At 40.9% G+C, this 19330-nt stretch overlaps 1 protein-coding gene across 6 annotated transcripts in view; it reads left to right on the plus strand.

The window, feature by feature from the left end:
* The window catches only part of CTNND2 (catenin delta 2), a 514557-nt gene that overhangs the window by 245263 nt on the left and 249964 nt on the right, over positions 1–19330 (plus strand). For 4 of the 6 annotated variants that reach the window (XM_017824125.1, XM_017824130.1, XM_017824128.1 and 1 more), the window contains one exon: positions 3167–3734. In XM_017824125.1, the coding sequence (XP_017679614.1) occupies positions 3167–3734 (568 nt within the window). The remainder of the gene's footprint in view (positions 1–3166; positions 3735–19330) is intronic. The other 2 variants (XM_017824127.1, XM_017824129.1) reach the window with 1 other exon arrangement.

Raw genomic sequence — 19330 nt, forward strand, 5'->3', positions numbered from 1 at the left:
TTGAAACAGGTTGATGCAGGAGGATATAATAATTGGGAAGCAAATTTGTTCTCAGTTTATTAGCTTAAACACAGTTTTGTTATGAGGTTGACAACAATGGATAAAAAGAAAAATACTATTGTAATTTATTTGTCCATATGAAGTATAATGTCACACTGCAGGATGAACAATGACGTCTGTATGGCTGTCTTAAGCAACAGACTGGGAGAAACACAAGGAGAAACTAAACACATTTTGCCTCCGAAAACATGCATGGAGAATGTTACTGTACACTTGTCCCTTTGAAAAAATATAAGAACCTCATGGTACATTTAAGACAGGTCTGAGATTAGTCACATCCCAGAAGATACTGCATGCTAATGTTTCCATTGCAGTCTGTTCATCCAAAAGTTCTCTACTTCACACAGAGCAAATGCTTAGCTTTTTAAGAAGGGTTATACACTGCATTTCTAATTAAGCATTTAATTCTTGTGTCCCACCACTACACTTTGTTCCTTATAACAAATAGTCATGAAATTGGATTTTTTTGTTGGTTTTTTGAATTAGTACCTGTAGAATGCCTACAGCTTTATAGAGATTTATTAGGAATATGGAATAACATTGGTTTACTTACCTCGCCATGAACTTGAAATTAATTACTCTAAATCCTTGACACATCAAGCAGCGTAGAAGCAGATTAGAAAAAGAAATTTTGTATACATGATGACAGTACTTGTGTAAAATCCTTATGATCAAGACAAAACTGTCCAAGTTATCAGTACGTTAGCAGTGTGTTGCACTGGTACTATTGCAGAAGACTGTATTTTTGGAACACTGTTTATTACAAAATAAATTATTATGCCACTTAACAGTCCAAAAAGTAAAATTAAGAAATATCAATTGATAATGTAGCTGGTTTAAATGACCTTTCGTTATGTGCAGAATTTGTTCTGTCCATGTTGTCTTAAATCATGCTGGCCTGTTTTTGTTTCATAAAAGTTGTTACCATATAGTCTAAACCTGGAAAGTGAAAACTGTACTCCTGTCAAATACATTATTGGACAGTCAGTTGCAGAGTAGCCCTTCTTCCCAGTTTAAAGCAGATAAGGTAAGTAGCTCAGCATGAAAGTAGCTTTTAAAAGTTCGTTGATGTTCCTAGAGTTGGCCTTCCTGGTTTTTGTCAGGAGTCTTTCAAATTAGCAACTTGCACTTGATGCCCATTTATGAAACTTTCAAGGCTTGTGCTTGATGCTGTCGTGTTTGTAACTCCCTGCTGCAATCAGAACAGTCCAACTCAAAAGAGAGCAGGCTACTTACATCTGTGATTCACTTGCTCGCCAGGGAGTTACCACACAGAGCACCTCGAGGGAACAGTTTACACTACATTCATCTGTAAAGCCATTGCTCTATGAGGTGCAAAACCTCAAGAAGCCAGTGAGGTTTGAGTCTGGCAGTGCTCCCTTGAGAGGCCGGAATGCTCTAAGTGCTGTAGTTTCTTCCGTGCTGCTAACAACTGAGAACAAAGCACCAGGAGCAGCTTCTCTAAAACCTTGTTTCTTGTCACTGTCTAGGAAAATACCTATTCTTCCCCCAGATGCAAGGCATTTGAGTAAATTTAAGTGAAAAAAAGGACAGAAAAATTCCCAGTGGGCATACATAGGTAGAAGTACACATTTCTGGCATTTAAAACCTTGTTTATTCTTTGCTCTGATTAGTTACCTTGTCCTCAGTTCCTGATCAAATCCTTTATTGAGTATCCTAGTGAAAATAAATCAAATTTCGTACGAGGAACATGGTGCTTTTGCTTACTTGTTTGGATTTTTTTCTTTTTTTTCTGTAGGACGCTACTAAAAAACCACATTGTTATTTAAATGTATAACAAAACTGCTCTTGGCATTCACCACACCTCTTTGAATTGAGTCACAAAATTCATTATTCACATTTTAAAGCCTCTTCTCGCTAAGGAAATCAGTATCTGAGGTGTGTGTATGTGTTCTGGGGAAGCACTGGTCAGACCGATTCAAACTACACTGTCAATTCTGAGGATGTGGAGCGCTTCCTGGGGTTTCAAGTAAATCCCCTGCATAACCAGAAAAAAATAGTATCTGAATCCAAGAGTGCATCTTCCAACAGAGTGCTGAACTCTCGCTCACTGCGGGGTGCAGTTATGAGAGGATTTTAATGTTACCAGATTCACAGATGTTCTCCTAAGCTTAAGATCCTCGATAAAAAAAGGGGAAGCCGTCTACGTGTGAGGGCGAGCTCCATCCTCTGCGGCTCCAGAAGCTGCTCAGGCACATAACCGAAATTTCTCATAGGCGGCATCTCCCGAGGATTTTCACTCGCTCCTTCTGCCCAGCCCCCTTCAATTACTGGCCTTAGGAAGAACTTAGCGCTGCCCTGCCCGCGGCCAGCCGGTCCGTGCGAGGAGCTCCCTCCCTCTATCCGGATGCAGATTCCCCGCTGGATGCGGCCCGGGGGAGGGCCCGGCCCCGGCAGCTCCTCCCGTACCTCCCGCCCCCTTCGTGCCGCGTAAATAAGTACGAGGCGGGCGCTTGCCGTGGTGCCGGCGGGGCTTGGCGTGAACTGGCCCGGGATTCCCCTCCCTCCGCCCCTTTATACGAGGCCGGGGCCGCGGTTGTGCCGCCGCTGGGGAGAGGGAATCCCCGGTGCGGTGCCTCTCCTCGTGCGGACAGAGATTGCTGGAAACCGAGGAAAGTTACTCCATTAAAGCCCTTTCCGTGGCTTCGGCTGCTCTTCTCTAATGTATGCAGAATAAAGGGGCGCGGGCGTATCTCTGTATGTATGTATTTATTTGACCCGGGGCTAACCTCTGCCCGGTTTAGAGGTCGGTAGGCGAGCGCGTTCCGGCGCCCCGGAGCGCTGTGCCCCACGGCCGGGTGGCGGCTTCAGCCGTCGGGAGGACTTTCGACGCCGCTGGGCCCGAGCCGGCGGCAGGTTTTTTCCCCTCAAAGGCTGGGAATGCTTTAGCAGATTAACGAGCCCCGTAATCCCGCGGGCGCCGGGTGCCGGCCTGCTTCGAGGTCAGAGAGGGGGCTGCAGGCGGCTGGGGGGCTTCCCCGGCCAGCGGGCCCCCCCCTCGCAGCGCCCCGCGCAGGGCCGGGGGGAGCGGGGCGCCCCCCGCCGCCGCCGCCCCCGCTGACGCCTCTGCCTTTCCTTCCCGCAGCAGGGCCCGGGGGGCCGCGGCGCCCACCCGGGCGGCCCGGAGCCGCCGCCGCCGCCCGCCGCCCCGCAGCCGCGGGAGCCCTTCGCGCCCAGCCACGGCAGCGCCTTCCACCTGCCCGAGCCCCAGCACGCCGCCGCGCTCTACTACGCCAGCTCCACGCTGCCGGCGCAGCGGGTGAGCTCCCCGCTGCCCGCCCAGCCCGGCGGCTCCCCCACCAAGCTGCCGCGGGCCGGCTCCGCCGCCGAGGGCGCCGCCTACGCCACCGCGCAGCGCCTCTCCTCCCCGAAGCAGTCCCCCAGCCGCCTGGCCAAGTCCTACAGCACCAGCTCGCCCATCAACATCGTCGTCTCCTCGGCGGGACTGTCGCCGTCCCCCATCCGAGTGACCTCCCCGCCCACCGTCCAGTCTAACATTTCCTCCTCTCCTATCCACCAGTTAAGCTCCACCATCGGCACTTACGCCACCCTGTCGCCTACCAAGCGGCTGGTTCACGCTGCCGATCAGTACAGCAAGCACTCCCAGGAGCTGTACGCCACCGCCACCCTGCAGAGACCCGGCTCCCTCGCAGGTAAAACCGCGGCCGGCAGCGCCTCGGGTCCGCGGCGGGGGACGGGGGGTGCGCGGAGGCGGTGGGGGGCGAGGGACGGGAGGCGGGGTGGCAGGGCCGCCGGCCGAGGAGAGGGGGGAGCGGGGTGGGTTTGGCAGAGAAACGGTATGTGTGGGAGGATTGTGGGTGGGTTTCATCCCGGTTCGTGCCCATAGAGGCAGACTGCCTGCCCGCTGCATGAGGAAAGTACCTGACTTCTCCCGGCTCGTCCCGCCTTCCCGGCGCCGGGCAGGTGTGCGCGGTGCCGAGGGGTGCGGGGCTCGCCGCGCCAAGCTCCCAGCTGTGACCCGCGGTGCGGGTGGGGGTTTGTTACTATGGCGAATCCCTTCTCTGCCGCGATCAGAACCTGTGAGCCTTTTGCAAAGAATCGCGCTTCCCCGGATTTACAGGCGATTCTGGCGTACTTGACAAGTTTGGGGTTACTTAGCAAGAACTCCTGGTGTACCGAATCGTGACGAGTAATAGGTAGAGGTGATTTGGCTTCAAGTGCTCTTTGAGAAACAGGCAGTTACAGCTGATTTAATGTCTCTATAACCACAGACTTTGAGCAGATCCTAAGAAGTGAGATACTGGTGTGCTGTTCTCTAAACCATCTCTCTGCTAAACTGAGCATCCTTCAAGGGGTGGGTTTTTTGTGTTCTCAAAATTCCCAGTTTCATTGCTATAGTAACAGCTGCTATGCTCATATGTTCTCTTCTGTGACATAAATAGATTTGAAGATAAATAGGATACATAAAGAAGTTTGGCTGAGTTTATCAGTCAGGTACACAAGTTTCTTACTGGAGTTAAGACTTCAATCCCCCTTTCTCCTCTCACCCACCTCCCCTCCCCCACTCCAGCTATATAATTCCAGTGTGTCTAAACACACACATTGAATTAACTGATAATAAAATATGGTATTGGTCTATCTCCTTGTAAGAACTATTTGATGGAGAGGTTTTTTTCTATTTAAAGGACAGGGATTTAAAAACTTTTTTATATATATATGTAACAGCATTTTTTAATTTCAGAATGTGTAAAACACAGTGCTAAAATGGAGATCTTGGGATGCTTATATCAAGCCTGTTGTCAAATAGTCAATCTCAAAATACAGAGTGGTTTATTTAGCAGTTATGTTAGTCAAACTTTCCTGACGTAGTCCAACATACTCTTGGCCACAGTTATAAAAATACTGCCTTTGTAAAGAAAAAATTTAGAATTGCCACAGGCTTTTTATTTTAGGGAGTTTTCTAACTTCGTCCTGTAGCAAGAGTTTTTTGAGTATAAAAAGGCATGGGGGGAACTGTCAGCATCAAAAGAACAGAGAAAAAATCAATTTACAGCTTATATACCTGTGGCTGTAAACTACCAGTATTTTCATGATTTTTCTTATCTTTGTTGTAGGATAGAAGTCTTTATTTGGGAAGTTTCTAACAGGCACGGTCCATTTTCCTGTTTTATGTACTTTTAGCAATGGAATCTGTACTGTATTGGGGTTTTGGTTTGCGGGTTTTTTTGAAGAAGGCATCTTTGACAGCATTGCAGCATCAAACCTGTGATGATAGCTTAGTCAAAGCTTGTTTATGTAGGGTTTAAGGTCTGTCATAATAACTGAAGGTGCTACAGTGTTGGAGAAGCTGTTTGTCTTAGGCTAGATCCAAGTTGCAATGTGGATTTAGGCTTTTTTGGCCTTGGCCAATAGTAATTCTACAGGCATTCCTAATAGGGCTTTCTACTTCAATTTGAATAGAAGTTAAGAAACTGACATTCATTTTCATGGATTGCTTTTAAATAAAAGCTTTTGATAAGAGTTCTGCATCTTGCATAACCTGCCTCTTTTTAAAGCCTACTGCAGGGAGTTGCTTGATTCACTGATTTATGGCTTTGGTTAAGGAAAAGCCTGTAGATACATGCATTTAGGAAGTGGCTGATGTATTTTTGTGGGAATTTTCATATGGAAACAAAATAGTGATGGATCATTTGAGTTTCCTGTTAAGTTTGTAAAAATTGATATAGTATGAACTTTTCACAGTGTTGGGTTGACCAGAACAAATACAACAATCTTCTGACTCCTATCTCATAGGGATTTGCTTTTAAGATATATACAAAACCCCTCTTTGTTTTATTTTATAACAAATGGAAAATCCTGTAACCTGATTAAGAATTAGGTGGCAGACATGCAGAGGTAGTACTGCTATGTGGAAAGAATCAGTGTAAGCAACAATAAGTTAATAAATACCTTTTTTTTTTTTTTTTGCCCCCCACAGTGGTGACATGCCTTTCAAGTAGTCCTTGAAAGGAGCTCTATCACATGACCCATTCTTTTGCAAAGGTTTACTATTGTGTGCTCTCACTCCTTATTTTCCATTGCCATTCTGAAGCATGTTCCTCATGGCCTCCCTGCCGTCCCTGAGTTCCACCTTTGCTAGCAGTGTTAAGTGCCTGACTAATCTTCTAGACTTTCCCTGGATTCCCCGAAGTCTATGGCCTACACAGGGGCTTAAAATTAACATATGTTTTAGAGCTAGACAGGATCAGATGGTACAGATACTACTAAAACAATACTTATTATTTTTTTTCTATGGGTAATTTTGCTCAGAACAGGTTTAATATTTGAGTTGTAAGTGTATTATAATATTGCAGGAATTTTTCAGTCATTGTGTTAAAAATCAAATCCATTGAGAGGAAGGGCATGCAATTGCATTTTGAAAGGCTAATAAGGTTAGTGTTCAATAAATAACATTTTTGCTTCCTGTTCACAACATCTCTGATCTAAAGATGAGTTGAGGTTTTTGGTTGGTGGTTTTTTTGTTGTTGTTTTTGGGTTTTGTTATTTTTGAGAGATAGGAGGAGGAGGAATGGAGACTAGTTGTCACATTGCACTGATTGATGGTTTGCCTGCTGTGATTAATGTGAAGTTGCATTGGTATATATGTGTCATCACAGGGATGATGTTATGTGAAGTAATCTTTTTTTTTTTTTTAATCTCTGGGAATAAAATTTGTAGTAATTACTGGAAATACAAAAAATACATTTGTTTTAATTATTTTTGCATGATATCAGAAATTTGTCCTGGACCTATCTAGTTCATGAATACTACTGGGTTTCAGTGTGCTAAACAAGCCAAACTGTGTCACTGCCAGCTTTAAGTATTTAAAAGAGAAGACATTCAGATATGATCCATTTTTAAAAAGACTGAAATCAAAAATTACAGAGATTGCCCAAAACATAATCTGCGTAAGACTTAACTGAAGAGATGGCATTATTTATATTAGTTTCCTATTTCCTACAAATTTGATTATGAAACAACTTGAAATTATAGAAATGGCAATTCTTAGACTTCATCCTGAATTTCAAATGAGACGTGCAACAGCATGCAATGACTCAGTTTTAACCGAGTAACCTTAGAAACGTCTTCAGAAATGGCTTTTAGTCTAGTTATACTTGAGCTGTTGCCATTGCCAAATATGTGCGTGGATGGGTATGTGTGTACATGTGTATATAGTGATTCTGGTGAGTGTACACTTGCTGTGTTTATTCTTAGTCTAGCTGCTTCATTGCTATGATCTGCAAGTACAGTTTAAAAGTATTTTTTCTGCTCTGCACCACTCCAAAGCATATTCAGTCATCTGCTCAAGCTGCAATTCGAATCTAGAAAGCCCAGTTTGTAAATACCTTCTTGGAGCTTCCACACCTAGACTGAGCTGCAGAGTGCTGCTGGGAGCCAAACTCACCAAAGCAGCCCTTTTTGCCTGGAAGGAGGAGTGTGTAAGACAGCAAGCAGCAGAAACATGGGAAAATCCCTTCAGGAGGCAGGTTGTCACACAGGTGCCCATTCTTTATGTTCTTTTGAAGCATCTCCTGCTGGGCAGAATCAGACAGACAGTACTAGAGGAGTACTGAGTTTATTTAGGAGAAAAGGGAAAGGAGGCAGTGAAAGTGTATTGTTGAGATAGTTTGTGCCTCAGGTTATGTGACGGGAGCAATCCCTACAGAGCCATTCCTGTCTCTTTATCCAGGCTTAGGGAAAACTAAGGACACATAAGGCAGTGGAAAGTAATTTTATGCATGGTTTTATTACAAAAAAAAAAGAAAAAAAACCCCAAAAAACCCAACAAACTAACAACCATAAGGAAGATAATTATATTTGAAGACTGCATCGTGCTTCATAAGCTGTACTAAAAGGTAAAGTTTAAGAAATGAGTGTTGGTGTGAATCACTTTGTATAATGTTAGATGGAAAGAATATTATATAGCTATCCTTCGTGTAGTGGTGACATGTTCCGCTGACACAGGAGCTGCAGCATCCCTCTACGCAGCCCTGGTGCCACTGCTGCTGAAAGTTCAGTGCTCAGCCTAGTGTTTACAAATATAATCTTCTTTCAGTTTCCTGTACAATCAAAATGAAAAGAATTTTTCCTTTCTGAGTAGGACTGTCTGTATGCATGTGTAGTATTAACACTAAAATAGCATTGGTTTATACAAATGTGACATGGGTTATTACGTAAAATATGCTTTCCACTTTAATGAGCAAAAAGTTCTAAGTTTATCAGTGTCTTAATTGATTCCTTCTGCTCCTTCATCTGTTTTGTCTCACTCTTCTCCCTCTTTGCTGAGGACTTTCCTTTGCCCTTTCTCCTTCTGTAAGCTTTTCATTGCATATGATGTGTTGAACCCTGGTTTCCTGTTGAGATTTATGGCAGGACTTCTATTTGATGCCGAGTGTTGACATGTTTTGACATTTCAGTGTGCAATCATAAGGGCACACAACAGCTTAAGCAACTTTGTATGGGATAATTCATGTACATTACCACTAGCATGGATTTATATTTCCTTTTGATTGCATGAAGATACTGGATCATCTATATATCACTTGATCATTGCCTTCTTTAAAAAAAAATTATTTGACTAAATGTTAGAATTCTCTAGTAAATCGTGCTGCACTATGTATTTGTGCTAGAATGGCTGCATTACTGTTAAATTACAGACAAAGTGAATCTAAATCACCACAGAATTAAAAGTTCTCTTGCCTTAAAATCCCCACCTGAGACACAGTGCTGAGCTAATAAAACAGTCTAGATGTAATGTACCATTGTACTTCTTTGGGCATTTAAGGAAGAAAAATATTTGGATTTTTCTGGCATTAAGATAAGCTGCAGGATTTGGACTATCTATATGATTGATCATAACAAAAAGGACACTCAGTTGTTTCCCATAGCTGTTTTGTATTTTTACAGAATCCTGTGAGTATCTCTTTTATGGAGAGAACCAAATTGCTTCATTAATTTTAACCAAAGTAGTTTTCCATAGATTTTTTCTAATTTTTTTTCTTTGTTTTTATTAACTGGAAAATTCCTTTATCTGCTGTCAGAGGCTTTACACATGGGAACACTGTTAATGCTGTTTTGTTCTGGGACAGACTCTGCAGTCCTAGGATTTTTTTTCTCATTCCACTCTTGTTTGTTTTGAGACTTTGTTTCAGACAAGAAATCCAAACATAAGACTTTGAGTAATATGAAGTACTATTTCAGATATTAATCAGAGACTTAGAATTTGGTATCTTTCTGATACAAAGTTGCTTGTTTCCACATTGTAACCTGAAGATAAGCTATACTGATGTTGGTTTGGGAATGATACAAATACACAACTCATTGTTTACTTAGCTTTTCTTTATCGCTAGTTCTACTTATATCTTCAGTGATAAGTATGTTTCTAATTGTTACAACTGAAACATTTACAATGGTACTCAATTCCAAGTTGGACAAGGTATCCAGAATTGACAGTGTACAGCAAAAAAGCAGAAGGAATAAGGCGAATGCCTTTGAAATATCTTATTATTGCCATGATTTTTGTTCCTGTATCTTTCAGATTTAGCTTACATGAAATCAATTGCTTGTGGGAGAGGAATAATCGATAAGAGCCAAATACAGAGACCCCATGTGCATGGATATATCTTTTGAGCTAATGAACATGAGCTTTGGTTTCCAGTGTGAGCAAACAGTAGAAATATGTCTAAACTTGTCTCCTGTTCTTGCACTGACCTCAACCTTTCCCTTGCCTCCCGTTCTTGATAGTGGAAATTGGAAATCATTTGACTGATTCTCCTGATGTTCTTCCAGAGGGGTATGAAATCAAAGACTAACTAACTAGGTTTTAGGCAAAGAGTACCAGTCTGCTGGTACATTGCTGAAAGTAGATTCAACTCCTATGAATCTGCAAATATTTTAAGTGAATGACTGGGAAACTGGCTGGCAGTGTCTGTTTCTGGGCTTTGAGGTGAATATGCTTCTGGGGCATACTGAGGCATGTACTGTTGCTTGTAACCACACACGTGACTTCTGGCCTCTGGTCCTGAAGTTTATCAGTGTTCCTAAGAAGGCCAGAATTCAAATGTAAGCATGTAAGTCACTTGAAGGAATTTCTTAAGCATCAGAGCAGCATTTAAAACATCTCTGGTTATATACCTGCTGAGCAGGAGCACAAGAAGGAGGTGAAGCTGGGCAAAAAGCTAGCAGGGAAGAGTGTGTCCCTAGCAGAAGGATGGTTAATCCAAGGAGCTGGAATTTGTCTGTCAGATTTTCTTGGCTCTTGAAATCCAATGGAATATGTGAAGTCAAAGAGCAATGCTTTGGGAACCTCATTTTTATGGAACTTACGTTAAAGCAATGGAAATACATTAACCAGTGTTGGTACTCCAGTTCATGTAGCTGTATCTTGGTTATGTTGATTTGTATTTCGTTTACTATATGAGATTTTAGGAAGGGACTAGGGCCTCATAAGCAATTATATGTCTAAACTTTTAGGTCTTAAGGGCATGCCAGTGAGGCTGAGTCTTGTCTGTGCATGTTACCCCCCTGTTTTTGTCTTCAGGTCTCAATGGTGTCCTCATGTACCTGTGGTCTACTTCATTTGCCAGGAGTGTGATTCTGTCTTTGGCCTCAAACTCACTTTTTCAGAGCAGAAGGGAGTAGTGTTGTATGGGGTAGGGAGTATAAGGCAAGGGCAAGGTCCCCTTCTATCAAATTTCTGATACTCAGGCTTTTGTGGCATCAGTGAAAATTTTTGCTTGTGCTGTATGATCTAAATTGGGATGACTGCTTGTCTTGCTTGTGCACTGGGGAAAGAAGACCCATGTGAAAGCTGTAGCTTCCTCAGGATCTGAAACCCTGTTGTAAGGCCTTATCCAATAGCCTGGAAATGTTTATTGCAAAACTGTTGATAAAAAGTACAGAAATCTTTGGTCCATCTTGGTGTTCAGGTATTTAAGAGAAGTGAAAACGTGCCCTTCGTTTTTACTGTGATGGAAAACATATCCTTTCCAGTTGCTGTTGCACAGAAACTGTTTGCAGTAGATGGAGTGACTGAGATCTAGAAACTCAGTATGTGACTCATCAGTGATGTAAACATTCGTTTGTTGGGTTATCTGATAGCTTTATGATTTTTGTGTGCACGTGCCATCTTTAAAACAGTGAAAGTGCCTCTGATCAAAAGTAAGTAAGTAACTGTGGAAGGAAGAAGATTGCAAAATGAGCAGTTGAGAAAGTTTCCCTTTATTTAAGGTCAGAATAAGGTGGGTGGAGAGATGCCTATGTCTGCCCATGCTAGATGCAGAGTGCCCATATGTAAAACGTATTTCCTTTCAGTGGTGGCAGCTTCCAGAAACTACACTGGACCAAATTTGCTCTATGAGCAGTCATGGGAGATAAGTGAGGCAATTTTTCCATAATCGTAGGGTCAAATTTGATTCACCTAGATATTGACCCAGAACAGAATAGTTGTTTTTATATAAAAGTGGTATTGGAGAGGACAGAGATATTGTCTAACGATAATGAATTCATGGAACTGTACATTATCATAAGTGGTTAGAAGCAAAAGTCAGAATTTAATATGCTGAAATGAGGAGGACCAAGTGATGACTAATCTTACAATTATAAGGCACGGCATATGAAACTGCTAGTCAGATCACATAGATTTTTAACAAGTGCATCAAGTTGCAACTTACAGTGTGTAAGTGAAGAATAGTGTCCCTGCCCATGGCAGGGAGTTGAAACTAGATGATCTTTAAGGTCTCCCTCAATCTAAATCATCTATGATTCTGTAATAGAAAAGTGGTGTATTAGTTTGAATACAAGTGGTTTTAGATCTTGGGCAACCCTTCCCTTACTGGGGAAATTTTTGCAGTTGTTTTTCTATATTTACTTCCTCTGGTGTATGTCTATATCTTCCCTTACCCTCCCTGTCCACCCTAGGTGCAAACCATCCCTTTTATCAACTAGCCACCTCTGCTACTCTCAGGCAGTAAAACCTTTTGATCATAGAGCTAAAGTTGTCACTGGGTTACAGGAGTGTTGCCTGTGAGGAAAGGAAAGGCGGAGAAGGAGCTGTGACCCTCTGATACTGGGGAAGATTTCCTGTGACTGGAGAGCAAAGTGACACCTCTCCATGGGGTCTTTCTCCAACCCACAACTTCCCCGAGCATCCTGGTTCAGCAGGGATACAGTCGTGTTCACATTTGTTCACCAAAAGGTGTCATGGGCTCTTTAAAGTCCTGGGAGCATGGTTTGCAAAGGAGGCTGAGTTTGACTCTTTCAGATATGGAGGGGAGGAGGGGGTGAGGAAAAAGGTGGAGGGAGACAGATGACAGCCCTTTGCATGTTTAAGGCTAATATGCCCTGAAGAAAGGGAGAACTGAGTAAATGAAAAATTGGAGAGCAGCTAATAACAGTGCTTTTTGGACATTACAACAAAAACTCATAGAAAGGATAATATAAGACATGAAAGTAGTAAATGATTAATGGGATAATTTGAAACATGAGTTCTCCAAAAACAGATTATACTGGAATAACCTGCTTACTGACCTTTTCTTAGATTATATCTGACGTCTTTCTATTTCCTGTCAGGGCTTTGAGCACACATTTTCTGTAATGCCACTTGAGAAATGTTTAGTTAAACTGGAGAAGATTGATATTCTTTCAAGATGGTAGTTAGGCAGGGACCTGGGTAAAGGAGCATTGTCAGTTTGCCATTTTGAAGATGGAAGTAATGGAAAGGAAGGGTGCTACTAAGAAAGTCCCACGAGGAGGACTCTTTTGGCCACTTGAAAAATACTTTTTCATTTTATTGTCTTGATACAAAACACTGAAATAAGCCAAGGAAACTTCTTGATAGTGGAATATTAGGAGGCATTTTGCAAAGAGAGGAAGATAAATCCTGTGTAGAAAGAGTTTTACAGATTGGAGGGAAAGAATAGAATTGGAGCCAAGGTAATAATGCACCTAATAGCTAGTTACATATTCTGTATCTTTGGCTTCAAACAAGAGTAGGAAAAGACACGGGTGACCTGCTTGAGTACAGCACATCTCAGCCACCGGTATTGGGAACATAAGAGAATGTTTCATGGCCTAATCACATAACAAGCAAAACTGGGAGTGTTATATAGAGTTAGGACTTTGTCCTGTATGGTGAACTATATACAGCTGTGACCCTCTGTAGACAAGAGAGCCTCTTTCCAGCTGCCTTCTCTTCTGAGCTGTCCTGCATGAATGATCAAGCAATAAAGAAGCTTGTTGTACACAGACCTGACTTACTATGTTTCTGTCTTTTCTTAACAGAGGAAAGGCTGCTAGGTTGCATAGCTGCTCTTATTAAACAGAGGTTATGCACTAAGACTTCTGAATCCTGGTAAGAATAAATAATTTGATGAAGGATTTGCCAGTCTTTCTTAAAAGACAAGATTATTTGACCCCCTGGCAGGTTTTAGAATAGCACATCCCTGCCCATGGTGATGGGATTGGAACTAGATGATCCTTAAGGTTCCTTCCAATCCACACCTTTTTATATTTCTATGATTCATCTTTGACCAAGGCGGGAGGAAGTTTGAGCAAAAGGTGTCTTCTGAGCAGCTTTTTTTCACCAGCTGTCTTTGCGTTTAGGGCTTTGACTAACCAACCATTATGTGTTTGACTGTAGGATCTTTGTGAGCTAGTGCTCCTCTGTTTTCCCTCAAAAGATTTGAAACTGGTAACCCTATTGAATACAATGACCCTTGAGCTGCAATTGCACTTTGTCTGGTCTCTGAGCAAGCTTCAAAGTTTTCAAGGTTTATTCATCGAAATTTTGCATTTCTTCCAATCTGAAGTTGGAGTTTCTGTCTAGCTCATGTCATCCTTGTCTGTGTTGCATCTCGAGCTGTGTTTGGCAAGAATCAAGCTAATACTGAATGTAACAGAGCAGTCTCTTCCAAAGTGATCTAAGTTGTGTCCTGCCTAGCTTAAGATCCTATCTTGCGAGTCCAGGAGTTCAAGAATTAAACGTTTTAGTTGAAAATCTTTTTTTCTCTGAAGTTTATCAAAGTTGCGATGTCACCGATTTTTTCAGTCTGCAGTAGATTTTGGACTGCTTTTGTAAAATCGGGCAAAACTTGATGCATGTCTTCAGCCAGCCATATGGTCATGGAATTGTTGGCTTCACAGGTGAGACATCCATTTGGCATGCAAATTATGTCAATTTGCATTTAGGAATAACTAGGAACTAAGTGACAGTTCAGAATGCCTCAAGTGCTTGCCACCTTTGGACTAACATCCTTCTAATTGAAATTACTTTTAAAGTCCGTCTTGAAGCTGAACACTTCCAGTGGTTTATTGCAAACTGCTATGAACACATTTCTTATGTTCCTTATCTTAGATCTGGTTTCCTTTTGCCACTGACTTTCTTTCACCATTTGTCTCCTGCACCATTTGTCATGACCATTTTGTTTTAGCATGGACTCTCTCCTCGAGTGACAGGACTCTTTCAGTTTGCAGTCCTTTCCTTGCTGTGCTTTTCAGGGTTAATCTGAATCTGTGAGATTTAGCAGCATATTGCAAAGTCTGTTTTGCTGGTTTTGTTTCTTTTCTTCCATTGTCTCTCTTTTTTTCTTTAAGTTCCTGCTAAAAAGAAAAAAAAACAAACCTGTAGCCATCCATTTCTTCCTTTGCTTACTGCTTATTGTGGAAGGATTTGGGTGAGATATTCGAATTTTTGGGAGTCAGATACCGAATGCATGCTATTTTGTGATTGCTTTATTAATAAGCATAATGAATTAAAAGAGAAACCTTTATTTTATGGGATGCAGTGATTATTCCAGCATAAAATTTGCCTAAGTCCTTAAGCTACTCATGTCATGGTGGTAACAGTATTCCTTTTCTTTGTCTCTTCACTCAGCATTTCTTTTATTTAGAGCAAGCCTGTTAGAATTGCTTTAGATTATAATGATTTGAATAATAGGAGATTATTTTAAGTGTTTTAACAGAGGTCTCAATGTGTACATAATGGAAACAACCTAAAACCAGCTCGAATAATGGTATGATAATCTATTGAGCATAATTGGAAGAGTGGATAATTACTGGTCTAAACTTTTTTACAGGCATAAGTAAATTCTTTAGTTAGATTGTATTCAAATTGATTATGTATACATTTAATAAAAGCTACATGTTTTAACTCTCATATTTTAAATGCAATGAGTCTCAAATGGATAGTGAAAACTTGATGAGTAAGACAGTGTGTTACAGAATATCCAGAGATATCTTCCCTTTCTTGAATGTGGCATTGAGAAAAATACAAAGATAATGAACTCCATTTTTTTTTCTCCTGGAATGTCACAGTCTTATATCTCATGTCTTGGTGAATTCTAGGAACTGGGAACTGCAAGCAAACTTTCACTGAAGAGGAAACAGGTGCTGGGAGGAGAAAGTGTTTAATGTTCTATCAAAGATAACATTACATAAAAGAACAAATACTACCTGATGCTTTTCTCTATTCTCTTAGTGAAAGGCAAGTTTGAGTACAAAGTGTTACCGATAAAATTTCCAAAAGTTAATATTGTTCACACATCTAATAATATGCAGTCTTGTAGTAAAAGGAATTACAAAAGATAAGTTGCAAACACTCTTCTGTGAGCAAACCCCAGGTGTGATATCTTGAATTTCAGCTGTATCTATCAGGCTGGAACATGGGTTTGCCAAAGAAGTATGAACAATATTCATTATAAGTTAATACTTTACAAAAGGTGCATGTATGGTCAGGATTCACTGGAACTGTTTGCCTCTTCCCTGTTAGCAAGAAACTGCTTGTTGGAACTGTGTACTGCCAGGAATGACAGTACAATTAGGTAAAAAATTCAGATTTCCCAGCAAAAGCCAGTTGAGGAATACTGTAGTTGGGCAGACTTGACACTTCATTACCCAACTGAGTTTTGCTTTCTGGTGTTACCTTTTCCACAGTGTTGCACAGTGACTTTTTGTCCCTTTGGGAACCACTGTTCCACAAAGCACCTTCCTTGTCAAGTTCTCTGAAAATCTCGAGACTTTCACTTCCAGTTGAATTTAAGCTCTAGATATTCTTTTCTGTTCTGTCTGCAGCGAGGAGCTGATGTGGAAAGGCTTTCCCCTTCCCCCTGCACCAGAGCTGCTGTAAGAACTTGCTCCATTTAAGGTTGACTGAGCTGATATTCAGTTTGGGGGAAGGGTTGAGTTGCTGGTTTTTTAGATGCTGTGCTTTTCCACAGTGTTAAACATGATCAGGAAGTTAAGTTTTCACTGGCAGGTATTAGTGCAATAGTGCTTGATTTGTTTTGCTGGAGGCAGCAGCACTTTTTAGTAAATTGCTCATGCTGCTGGAAGTGGTCTCTAGGTCTACAAAGATGTATGGGGTTTTGGATGTTTACCCTACCCTGCTGCTTAAGGAGCAGAAACTGGGTCCCCAAGTTTGCCTTGTGGTACAGCCTTGGGCCTCGGGGGAGCAAGGAAGACCTCGCTTTGGGAATAAAGGATGCACTGCTCTTCCCTTTGATTTACAGTTCTTGTCAGAGAAGCATTCACTGTAGGGTTTCACAGAATATCCTTTAGAGAGATTTTTTTCCTGGATATTTGCTTTTGGGGCGCATCTCACCAAATACACTAGTATTTCTTTCCTTTACTTGCTAAGTTGAATCTGTTGCACCAGCATTATTAGCATAGAGCCCATGGTCTAACACAAGATTTTACAGTTCAAAATGTGAAATAATAGACTTTTATCTTTTCTAAGATCAAGATGTTTAGCGAAACTTCAAAGTTCTCTTCTGCTATGAAGGTTTGATATTGTTTTCAGTTGTTGTGAACCTGTGGTGAACTATCCAAACAGCTTATGCGTGGCTGCTTGGCAGTGTTGCTTAGTAACATCATCCTGTTGCTGAGGCACTCAGCCCTCAGTCAAAGTGCTTAGTGAGCAGGAAAGTTAAGAACAGTGATTTGTATCACCAGATAGCAGTATCTGTTCCCATTCATGCACAGGACTTCTTTTCTATTTTTGTAAAATTGGCAGGGTTGTGGGCCATGGAAGAGGCAGAGCTTAAGAGACAGGAGTGGGGGAAAAAAAAAAAACAAAACCAAAATCAAAACCAAAGCAACATCCACTGTGATCATTCCGTTAATAGTTTAAAAAAAAAAAATCTATCAGTTCTTTACTTGCTGAAGGCAAGTTGTTGTTGCTGTGTGGTAATAGTTGGTTTGGGGGAGTTTTTGTTTTTCGTTCTTTCTTCAGTGACAGTTCCCTAGATGAGAAATGAAATAGGAATTATCTCCCTGAACTTGTCTGTCACATTTAATCTGCTGTTTCTTCCTGGCTATCTTTGCCTCTTATCTCTTTGCTCCCAGTCACACTTCTCTTCTTCCACTAACAATTTAGTTTTGATAAAATGTTTTAAGCAGGTGAATGCTTTTCAACAGAATGAGGACAGTAGCAGAAAGAAGAAAATGCTTGGTAGGAAGCACAGATGTATGGTGTGGGCTTTCTGTTTTCCCTAGATTTTTAGAATTATAATACTTGATATAGTACTTTGCAGTAAAGTCATATTGCATGGCTAAAATTATGGACGGTGTAAGGAAATATTTTTAGCTTTATTTCTCTTTTAAATATGCCTAGAATTGTAATTATTTCAATATTTGATTAAAAACAAGTTTAAATGGGATAAAAATTATCCAGATACTTTTTTTAAGACATAGTAAGCTTTGTCAAATTATTTTTAAAGTTTATTTTGGGCCTGTTTATTACACTTAAAAAAGCATAATCCTTTTTTTCCTTCTTCCTTTCTTTATTTTTAGCACTGATGTGAAAAGTGCTAGCCCTAGGTCAGACATTGGTTTTGTGGTGTCCCTTAAGCAGCCAAAGCCAATCTGTTTTGAGGAGACTTTCCTAAGATACTTAATCTGGTTAATGGACAAATTATGTCTGGGAAATTCCACAGTGTGAGCTGAACGTGGAAGTATCCTGACGGTGACACTTCTAATAGGTTTGACAGTACAGTGATAGTTTGCAAGAAATATTCCAGACCATGCATCGTATAACACTTTAATCTTTTAAGTAGAAAACCTGAGGAAAAAAGCAGTCTAAAATACTGACAGGTGTGGCAAGCATTTTCCTTCAGTTCTGGGGGCTTGAATGTTGCAGCACATACTTATTTTGTGGTGATCTCCTACAGTGTGGACCAAGGATCCCAAAGTAGTGTATCCATGGGTTTTTTTCAGACATCCAGAGTTGAACATAAGTTGAAAGACATCATGTGTAATTAGTCAGTTCAGAGATGGCATTATTTCCTTCTGTATTTGTACAAATAATCTCAAGTCACAGAGAGAATGGTGTAGTGAAAATAGAAAAAGAATGTAAAGAGAGAAATTAATTTTAATTCTGAACTTTCATTAGTTAATCTTTAATTTCAATATTTGGGGAAAGAAAAATTTGATAAGTTTTGTGTTTCTGTGTATGTAAAAATCTTAACAGGTGAGAATCCTGTGTTTAAAAAAAATCTAAACCTTTTTGAAAAGAATTCACTACAGACTGCATTCTGGTTCTAGTGAATGCAGATCTTTGGTATGTAGGGGCACAAGCTGATGTACTCAAGGTGTGCATTAGCTGGTACTGCCATATGGCCTGTCATGTCTTACTGGTTAATTTAACCATCTGTCATGCCTTAACAATTTGTATTCACTTTCAGTACTTGGGTTAGAAGTGTTTGCTTCTCTTTGCTACAGTAATTTTCATCACACAGGACTGTTATATTCCCATTGCCTAAGTTTTATTAGTTTTATTTATAGTAATATTTGTTGTAGATCATACTTTCTTTTTCCAATGTTGTGAGTAGAAGATGCATGTATTCAGACAGGCATTTTGGAGATGTTTCTGCATAAATTTCTGACATTAAAAAAAGTATCAGACCTGGAGCTGTGAATGCTTGACTCTCCTTCTCCCCCTGTTCGCTTCTAATTTTACACTTGTGTTCCTGTCAAGTCCTTTACTATGTAAATTAAAAGAGGTTAGTGTCTGTAGAACAGGTTTCACTACATGTGAGTTCAGAGTAAAAATCCTGCTATTCATATCCTCTTTCTCACATGTTGCTTTTTGAGAATTACAGTGAAGCTATGACCTGATCTACTATATTTATTTATTTAATAAGGACAGTAGCATTTCAGGGCAAGCATCTAAGAGAAACTTATGTCAAATAGGGTTTTCAGCCCTGATGTGCTATTTGAATCAAAAAGTTCTTTCAGTCCTCCAAAAAACATGCAA

The sequence above is a fragment of the Lepidothrix coronata genome, unplaced genomic scaffold (assembly GCF_001604755.1).
Source record: "Lepidothrix coronata isolate B3197 unplaced genomic scaffold, Lepidothrix_coronata-1.0 Scaffold109, whole genome shotgun sequence".
In the NCBI taxonomy this organism is placed as follows: Eukaryota; Metazoa; Chordata; class Aves; order Passeriformes; family Pipridae; genus Lepidothrix; species Lepidothrix coronata.